At 42.9% G+C, this 10,299-nt stretch overlaps 1 protein-coding gene across 4 annotated transcripts in view; it reads left to right on the forward strand.

The window, feature by feature from the left end:
• The window catches only part of tln2b (talin 2b), an 81,996-nt gene extending 73,219 nt beyond the window's left edge, over positions 1-8,777 (forward strand). For 2 of the 4 annotated variants that reach the window (XM_070971714.1, XM_070971716.1), the window contains exons 51-57: positions 530-635; positions 1,923-2,047; positions 4,307-4,432; positions 4,536-4,598; positions 4,671-4,853; positions 5,407-5,532; positions 6,396-8,777. In XM_070971714.1, coding sequence (XP_070827815.1) covers positions 530-635; positions 1,923-2,047; positions 4,307-4,432; positions 4,536-4,598; positions 4,671-4,853; positions 5,407-5,532; positions 6,396-6,524 — 858 coding nt within the window. In that variant the 3' untranslated portion in view covers positions 6,525-8,777. Of the gene's footprint in view, positions 1-529; positions 641-1,404; positions 2,048-4,306; positions 4,433-4,535; positions 4,599-4,670; positions 4,854-5,406; positions 5,533-6,395 lie in introns of all 4 variants that reach the window. The other 2 variants (XR_011602526.1, XR_011602527.1) reach the window with 2 other exon arrangements.
• The last annotated feature ends 1,522 nt before the right edge of the window (positions 8,778-10,299 follow it).

The following is a 10,299-nucleotide window of genomic DNA, read 5'->3' on the forward strand; positions in this document are numbered from 1 at the left end:
CCTTGCTCCTCCCTACATTAGAGGTTTTATTTCATTTTATGGTCCGGCTGGATCACAGGTCTTCCACCACTTTTCTTTTAAATGTCCCTTATGTGTCCCATAAAAGTGGTGGAGAGGTTGCCTTCCGTTTTTATGCCCCTAAACTGTGGAGCTCACTGCCTCTTGGTATTAGAATGGCAGGCTCTTTTTAATCTGGCTGTTTATTTGGAGTAATGTTACATCCTTAGCTTATTTTTATTCCTGGTGTTGTTTTGTTTTACAGATGTTTATTTAATAATTTTTACCATTTCATTGTTTTATTGTATATTTTTGTCTGTGTGAAGCACTTCGGTCTGCATGTTTGTATGACAGGTTACGTTTGGGAGAGGGTGCTGCTTCCTAGTTCACGATGCTGTTCAATAGCAAAGCTACCATGTTCTTTTAAAACTGCTTGAGCATCATTTGCATTCATCTTTTACATTACATTCACTTGTTCCTTTTTCACGTATGTGTGTGTGCATGTGCACATGCTGGGCTCTTGTATTCTCAGGTGCTGCAGAAGCCCATGTACGAGCAGAAGCAGCAGCTGGCCGTGCACTCAAAGCATGTGGCAGCGTGTGTAACAGAGCTGGTCCAGACAGCTGAGGCCATGAAGGGTGAGGCCACACACACTGCTGATACACACCCTCACACACTCTTACACAACACACGCAGGCAGAAGTTCGGCTTGACAACCTTTGGTTACCGATGACCGCGTTCTGGCTGATGTCAGGATTATATGGACCATTTAACACACGCATGAAAGTCGTGTGTATTTAGTATTCCAAGCGTTTATGGTACCTTATGAAGCACTATAACGTAATTTTATTCTGCGCCTGTGTGCTGTCCAAAAATTGTTGGCAACACATTTTAATCCTAAAATGACAGTGAGACATTATAGCCGCTGTAGTGGGAAGCTGAACCTGCAGAATAAAGTCATTTTGAAGCACAGGGACTCCCGTCAGGAGCCAACTCAGTTTGATGAAATGTAAAAACCATGATAGGATTGCAGAGATGTTAGAGATTAGTCAAAGGACTCCTAATCCTCTTGAATGAATAAAAATATTGCATTATTGAGTCGAGCCACCAAACCTGTCTGCTTCCATAATAAACACAGGTCATGAAAATCACTTGAGAATATTGAAATCGCACCGTAGAGTGATTGCCGTGCAAATTGTTCCAAATTAAGCTCTGTTGGTTGGTTATGACATAAATGTACCCGAGTGTTTCTGCTAGAAGCTGCAGTGCTGCATCTGACAGGTGTAATAGATTGTGTTTGGATGAGAATTAGATTTCAGCGTATAGCCCGAGACCCAGCGGGGCTATCCACTTCACCTCTCTAATGTCCCATGTGCTCTCTCTCCCTCTCTTTCCTCGCTGCCTCAGATGGAGGTAAGTGGGATATGTTGTGTATTGTTCCTCCAGATCACCTTTCATAGAGTCAGAAGGGGGTAGGGGAGTCAGACGGGGTGGGGGTGCAGAGCAGATTTCCCCTGAGCTCAACATAATCTATGGAAACATCACTCCATCTGCTTTACCAAGCTGTTCCCAAACAGCTCCGTTTTATGGGCACTTAAAAACCTATAAAAAGACAATGATCCATCAGATGTGCATTTCTTCTAACTTAGTTTATTTAACTTTGAGGCATTGTTGTCACACTGCAAACAGTTCTCTGGAGTGTGTAGCGCTTCTGATCTTTGCTGCAGCTGAAGTAAGTTGAGATTTAGCATCTTGGTGATGCCTGGATTGTGTGAATGAGTGCATGAAAAATGGCCGAAGCATAGTGTTTTTGTTACGTAAAATAAAATGTTATCACCGGATTTATTCCACTGATGTTTCTTTTGCGAGTCTGTGCTGGAGAATGCTGTATAACCAGTGTCGGGGTGTGTGATGTTTCCACTCAGGATCGGAGTGCGTGGACCCCGAGGACCCCACTGTCATCGCCGAGACCGAGCTCCTCGGAGCAGCAGCGTCCATTGAAGCTGCAGCCAAGAAACTAGAGCAGCTGAAACCCAGAGCCAAGCCCAAGGTATAAGTGCCCCTCTCAACCTTTCCCACCCACACAAACCCACGCACAGCTTTTTGGCATTAATCAGCAGGGAGACGATGTGGGCCAAAGGTAGGAAAAGGTGACCCTGACTTTGAAGTCAGTCATCTTTTTTTCAGCGCCGCTATCTCGATGTCATTAAGGGAGGAAAAAATGTTTACGCATACCATGTCGACTCAGACAGCTGGTCCGGTGAGCTAACATATGATGCTCGGAAAACTTTCTACAGAGGTACTTTTGGACGTTATTTTGAGTTGTGTTGCCAGGAGACGCAATTACACCGCTGGGCCCTCAAGCTTATGTTGGAATGAGTTCAAATGTGTGATGAACTGTTGTGACCCTTTCCGAAGGAGGGGGGCCTCCGTCTTATTGAACTTGTTTCCTTTGTTTTATTGCAGTCATTTCTAAACTAAACTGAGGGAGGCTTTTTCAGCCTGTTATTCATCCCCCATCCCCCCATGCTGCGGTATTGCCTATGAAACAAAACCGCTGCGCCGCATCATACGCAATAAAAATAGGCATAACACAGGAGATGGTGACGGTGCTTTTGGAAAGTGAAATTACTCTCATGTTGTTCTGTGCAATGCAAGGTTGTGTTTGTGGTGTGCTACTGCATGACTGTGTTGTTTATCTGTCTCTGGAGACTGGATAGCTGGATACTAGTGCTCTTCCTTTTGTGCCTGTAGTGCTTTCCCCCTTTTCTATACCTCTTCCTGGACACAACGTGACTGTCAGTTCAAGGCTCTGCCTGTGTGATAAAAAGGAAAGCATACTTAGGCTACCCCTGTTTTAATAAAGACCATATAATACTCTGTCTCATACTGTAATTCCACAGCTACAGACTGCTTTTATGAGGACCTTTATGAAAGGGGATTAGTGAGTGAAAGGCTGCTCCTCTTTTAGGAGTCAGTGTCTCCCTCTAGTGATCTAATAGGATGCATGCCTTACCAAGTAGCATTTAAAGGGGGAACACCACTGAACTGTTTTTAACTCATGTGAGGACATTCACATTGTTATTTACGACCAAGCTTTGCTATATTCAGAAACTAGCTAACATAAAGGAATTTACACACAGAATTATTGTGCATTTGTTTCTTGCCTTAAAGCTCATCTAAGTATTGCAGTGCACAAAGTATTCAATTTCAGGGCCATATTTTATTCTAGTGAGATATTAGAGTTAGTTTTTCGCTGACATGGCGCTAACAAACTATCACATTCAATTCTTGGAGGCATTAAGCCGCCCCCAAAGTCTGCATCATATTCCAGCACATTCAGAAAGGGTTCACTGAATTGTCTAAAACAGCTTGGATTCTTCTTCTTCTTCCTCCTCTTTACTCCCTCTCTTCTCCGCTCCTTCAGCCCACCCCCACCCTGTAAGGAGGGGGGGCTCGCCTGCTCCCAGCATGCCTCCTTGCCTTGCCCACCTACCCCACCCCACCCTCTCTGAGCCGTTGTAGACCTGGAAGCCTTCTCTGCAGGGCTCTGTCTGATATGTTTGATATATTAGGTTGTTATTCAGTCCAACTATATATCAAACATATTCCTACAGTGTCCCGCCCTGTCTCCAGCCACGTGTGCCTTATGTGTTTATGGAGGTCAATCACATGCTGTCGACTGCTGAGGCAGAGATGGCCGCTTGTTTACCGTCTCTGAACTGAGGCACTGTGATCTTCATAACGGTATTTAGTACAGGTTTGGGAAATGGGACGTTGTATCCTGCTGCCACACTGCTGGCACTGGAAAAATGGTCCTTTTTCTTTTTGATTTTTGTAAAAGAGAAATTGAACGTTATGCTCAAGCCTGTGGCTACAACTGAGGACACTGAGGTCATGCACTCACACACCTTTTAGGGAGGTGGAGGAGGTGTTACACTACAATTAAAAATGAATATTGAAACTGGATGTTTTATAGGCTGATTCCAGTGTTTTTAATATTTTCTACATGTAGATTCTACTTAATTTAAGCCAATTAATAAATGATAAATAAATGATGGTAACACTTTCACCAGAAGTTTGTTCATGGCAGTGTAGAAAAGGCTTTTAAACAGCATTTAGACCGTCATGTTGGGGAGTGTAATGCAAAGGAAATACAGTTGAACAGTTAATAGTTAAATAGTTAAACACATAATTATGACCTAAGTATAACAGCCAGGTTACGGCCCTGGTTGACCTGGCCACATGCTCACGATGATCTTTTTTTCAGGAGGCTGATAGGTCTAATTTAATGTTGTTTTACTTACAGCAGGCAGATGAGACGCTGGATTTTGAGGAGCAGATCTTAGAAGCAGCAAAGTCCATCGCTGCAGCGACGAGCGCACTTGTTAAATCTGCATCAGCCGCTCAGAGAGAACTGGTGGCACAAGGAAAGGTCAGTCAACACACCTTACGCAGACTCTCAACAAGATACTACACATGACCACCAATGTACAACAACATATACATGATGTTTTTTTACCCAATGTCTACCTCAGGTGGGATCCAATCTAGCCAATGCAGTGGATGACGGCCAGTGGTCTCAGGGCCTCATATCAGCTGTAAGTTGCTGAAACTTCAACATATTTTCTAATTACTGTATAGCTGTTGTGTGACTTTGTCGCTCGCTGTAGGCGCGAATGGTAGCGGCAGCTACCAGTAACCTGTGTGAGGCAGCGAACGCCTCAGTGCAGGGCCACGCCAGCGAGGAGAAGCTCATCTCTTCAGCCAAACAGGTCGCGGCCTCCACGGCTCAGCTGCTGGTGGCCTGCAAGGTGAAGGCTGACCAGGATTCTGAAGCCATGAGGAGACTGCAGGTAACACTGAGACTCAACCTTTATTTGTCAACCTTCACTTTACCGTGAGAGAGGAACAATAGCTTTTGAGAGTCAAAATACACGATAATAACATGCTACGGAGTAAATAATAAAATAGAGGAAATAAATGCAATAAAGTATAAAGATTAAAGATAAATGACAGTATAGTTAAAAATGTTTACAATCAATTAAAAGAAGAAATAAGGCCTTTGAATAGTGATAGTGATGGCAGAGAGTCTATATGTATTAAATAAATATATGTCTATTATTTCTACTCTCTATATATACTGCATTATTCTACAGCTACAATTATTGTTATTGCCATAGTATTGTTATTATTGCAGTAGCATTATTCTAGTATTTTACTGATTTTCAGAGAAGTTGGCAGCTTTTCCATAAATAACATCAGCATAATAGGGAGGCATCAGTGAGGTTAAGATTATAGTCCAGCCAGACGTCCATGAATTCATACTTAGGCACTTTTTTAGAAATCTGTGGAAGCGGTGTACATGTATGTTGCGTGCATGCTAACTGAAGGATGATCTGTTTGAAGGCTGCTGGCAATGCGGTGAAGCGAGCCTCAGACAACCTGGTGAAGGCAGCTCAGAAAGCAGCATTTGACAAGACTGAGGATGACAGTGTGGTGGTAAAGACCAAATTCGTTGGAGGCATAGCTCAGGTGAGACACAATCCTGAAACGTGTTTATGCGAGACCCAGAATAGAAACATTCCCATTGTGTGGTTCGCCCTTTTCACCAAATGTTTGCACCTCTCGCTCGTATGCCAAAATGCCAAGTGTTGTTTTTCTGAAATTTTGATGAGCTGCTGTGGATAAACAGCCCATCAGCTTCATTTCAAAGCTGTTTACCAGGTTTACCAGACACCCACAGCTGCAAAGCATCACAGCTCTTGAAGACTTGAGAACTTGCTTCCTTTTCATCTTTGCAAAAGGAAAAAAAAAATTGACAGTAATTGAAGAGTGAGTGTCTCTTTTTCAAAACTCCAGGGTGCTACGGGAAGCTTTACTTTTCATCTTGATTGACTTGAGTTCCTGTCTCAGTCAGCGGCGCACCGCAGCTGGGCATCAGCCTGTCAGTTCGTCCATCTGACCAGTGAGGCTTATTTTCTCACTGATGTCTGATCATTGTCGCGCTGAGGGAAGCCTTGGACGACATTAACCGCATTAGACTGTGATTGACGCAAATAATAATACTATCATCATTATTTTCAAGACGTTGTAGCCTAATGCTAGCTGTCCTTACTACTATTATACATCTTTAGCTGAAAACAGTTCAGAAAATGTTTCAATCTGAAAGAAACCACATGCATGCTCTCCACATGCATCATCACCAATCTTCTCCACATATGTAAATATATAGATATTTGCATCATTTTAAGCCATACATTTTCACTGCAAGATGCTGTTTCCTGTATTTTCCCCAATGCGTGCAGCTGTTGGTTTCCCACATCAAGCTATCCACAGGAATGGGATTACAATGAGTGGAAGGCACGTTTCTTGTCATCTGTTCCCGTTCTCCTCAGATCATTGCGGCTCAGGAGGAGATGCTGAGGAAGGAGCGAGAGCTGGAGGAAGCGCGGAAGAAGCTGGCTCAGATCCGACAGCAGCAGTACAAGTTCCTGCCCAGCGAGCTGAGGGAGGACGAGGGCTGACTGGCTGAGCGGACGTGGACGTGCGCCACGCCGATGAGACCCTCTAGTCATGGGGAGCTGTTGCCGATGTACGATTGGCTGCTTTACTCTCATATAACCGAGGAATATACCGCACTTGAAACAGGCCTGTTTGGTGAGAAAAACAAGTGCCTGTGCTCTGTAGTGTATTTGTGCGTGTGTGCGTGTATGTGTGTGTGGTGTGTGTATGTGTTTGTCAGTGAACGGCATAGACATTCAGAGTTCAGCGTGGAGAAAGTTGTCACTATAAGCAAGTGGAGACGGTATGATAAAGTTGTATGATAAACGTATCGTTGCTTTTTGAGTGTTACTGCATCACGAGCATCTCTGACTGTTACAATCATGAATCGATAAGATGTAACAAATGCAGAAATATAATCATTGAATGTTCTATAATCGTTGAAGGTTTAGAGCAGTTAGAAATGAACTGATGATGTGTCTGCAACGGGCAGAACAAATCAAAGGGTCCATGGGGAGGGGTGGGGGGGTGCTCATTTCACCACTGGCTTGCATGCACCATAATGTCTATACATATCAATGAAGCTACTAACCAATAGAGTAGTGTAGAGTGGAAGGCACTTGTATTTTACTAATGAAAATGTGAACTTTGGGTTTGCTGTTAAACTAGCAAACCTTTTCAAATCAAGGATTAAACTATGGTTAAACTATGTTGTTCTGCTTGACGCCAAACAATGAGAGGTTCTGATTGGACTAAATGTCAAAAAACAAAATAACAGACCACTGGCCAACACTAGCTGAGATATTTAGTTTTTACTTTTTTAGTTTTTTTTTTAGTTCTTAAAGAGCAGACAGGTGTAATCTGCGTTATTCCGAGAATCTGGACTATATGTGACCAAATATGTCATGCTGCTTGTCACTTGCCCCGGCAGTTCCCCCCTCTCATACACAGAGCTGTGTAAGAAATATATGTTTACATTATTTGTCATGTTTGTTTTCTCTTGTCTTCATGTTTTCAGTTCCTCTCCCCATTAACACTGGCCAGATTCTGTTCAGGTACCCACTGTACTGCACGCGCGCGCGCGCACACACACACACACACACACACACATAGATACAGCTATTCTCCACCAGTCACTGCCCTGTCATGGTAAAGGCATTTTCACTTTAGACTGACAGTCTATAGCAATACATCACACTGAATAATCTAGCAAAAATAGAGTAATAGTCTGCGCTGTCAAATGATTGATCGTGTGCAATGATATTGGACCCCTAAATGAAGCGAGCATACATTATGCACTGAAGTAGCTCATACACATACGCACTGAAGAAGGCGATTTAAAGCTTCCGTTGTATTAAATGTAGGATGTTCTCCTAACAAACCAGAAGGAAATAGATTCAAGGTCTGATTGAGGAAACCAATTCAATCGTTTTCTTTTCCTTCAGTATATTAACGTATTGGAAATTCAAAGCAGTTTCCTCAGTCTGTCCGTGCCAGTGTCAGGACTGCATTGTGTACTAGTGCCTTACTTGAGTCTGCCATGCAAGCAGCGGAAGATCAGGCTGGGTGGGAGCCTGAGCCTTGTCCTCTCTGGATCAGAACAATATGCCAGTCTAATCCCCATCGGGGTCTTAATAAAGTGTCGCCTTGTCCTTTGCCATACATTACAATGCCTTGGCTGGTGGCCCACTTGCCTCCAATGGTATAATGCTGATATAAAAGGGCATCTGTGGATACCGTAGGATTTAGAGACCATATCAGAAGACTAACACTAGACTGCATTCCATGAGCATGTGGCAATTTGTGTTTGAAGTTGAGAAACTGTTGAAATCATTATGCCAAGTCCCTCTCAAAAGTTGGACTAAATAACTCCCTTGTTTCATTGTCTAACCACTATTAAAAAAAATATGATTTTATCAGTAAATGTAAGAATTACCCTGAAATATATTGTCTAACTGATTTGTGATTATTAACAGAAATAGAAAACGTTACTAGCTCTGTTATGAATAGGTGTTGTGCTTTCTTTAACAGACCGCGTTAGTTTTATGATTTCATGCTGTATGTATAATATTTATCTGGTCACAAAAGTATTTTTTGTATTCACCAAAAATAAAAGAGTTTCAAACAACCAGCACCATTCAGATTATTTTGTCTCTGTTCGCATCAATGCATGCGGTCGATAGCTGGAGGTCACCCTGCATTCTTTCCAGCAGATGTCAGTATTCTCCTTCATAGCTCTTCAGTCAGAGGGGTCCGCGGATGTTTGGAGAAATATGTTCTAGTGGAAGGATTGGCAAAGTTAGCCAGACCAAATATGGACATAGTGGATGTGCTTTTTTTCTCTCCTGGTTCACAGACCAGACCTTGAAGTATGCAGTGATTCCCATTTAGATGTTTTGGTTCACATTAATTGTGCTCTCTGCGTTTCACAGCTGAAACCTTTTGCAGGGCTGTTAAGAAGCGGCCTCATGTTGACGTTTTGTTGGTCTGCTCCTGGCGATAAGACAGAGTTGAACTTGAGCTTGACCTTTTTTTACTCAGGTGACTCTGAAGCTGATTTCACACTCAATCTGATCCTCTCAGAAGGCATATGGGGGCAGAGTGCGTTGGTTCGAGGTGGCCAGCACAATACACTGAGTCGTCCTAATGAACACCATATTTGGTTGTTTGAGTGTTTTGGTCTCATGCAAGGCCAGGCCACACAGTGGAGAGGGGAAACTGAAGCCATGTGTTTAACTGGGAGTGCCCATCTACGACTCACCCTCTCTCCCCCTTCAGTCCTGTGAGGACCAGGAGGATGTTTGTCTGGTAAACTTTGGCGTTTGCATGGAGTTATCAAAACCTCAGTAGATGAATGAATTTCAGAGTAATCAGTAAACCTCTGTTACGGCCGTAATCAAGTTTCCACAAAGGTCCTGCATTTACGGCTTTTTTCTGCAAAATATCCAGCACCATGGTCAGCATGATGGATGATATGAAAACCAGAGAGATTTTAGGCTGAGGTTTTCATGCACTCAATAACCCCTCTTCAACCTATATCTATTTCTCAAGCTCTCTTTGTTTTTCTATTGGTTTGCATTAAGTAGACATGAAGTTTCATGTCTGTTTTCCTGCATATGGAAGACAGTATGGACTCTGGATGCACCTTGTTGGCACTAGATTTAATGTGTAACACTGTGGCGCGTGTCATTAACTTCCTCAATCAAAATTACACCCCCACCCCCCCAAACGTCTCATGACACATGCAGTAATCCTTAGCATCAACAGTGCACATCTCTGGCATCGTAAACGTCTCGTTCCATGCCTAATCCCCACAGCCTGGCAGTCATTTAGTTCAGGCTTTGTTCCATGCTCAAGTTCTCAAGAATGAAGCCACGCTAACCCGTGCCTAAACCAAAAGACGCTGGGTCAACCCTCCACTTTCATGGTTTCAGCACTAATGTACAGTGCATTAAATTAGCCATGGCAGAGCAACAACAAATTGGCTCGTATTGGCTTCTTATATGCATATGTTCATATGATTTTCAGTGTGGATAACAGGCCAGTTACTGTATGCTCACAAGTGATACTGTGCAGGAATGGAGTCATGGCTTGTGCTAAGAACAGCGTCACTGAAACTGAGAGTTGTCCCAGTGGGGAGCTATGTAGCCACTTATAGCATGTTAATAATACTCCATGAAATTTCAGTGTTTATCACTTTCTTAATTTGCCTTTAATGTTATATTACGGCACTAAACTGTGGTGAGTTCTTTATGTGAAAGAAAAATGGGCATAAATGAATAATAATTAATAGAAACC

This window comes from Chaetodon trifascialis, chromosome 10 (assembly GCF_039877785.1).
Source record: "Chaetodon trifascialis isolate fChaTrf1 chromosome 10, fChaTrf1.hap1, whole genome shotgun sequence".
Lineage (NCBI taxonomy): Eukaryota > Metazoa > Chordata > Actinopteri > Chaetodontiformes > Chaetodontidae > Chaetodon > Chaetodon trifascialis.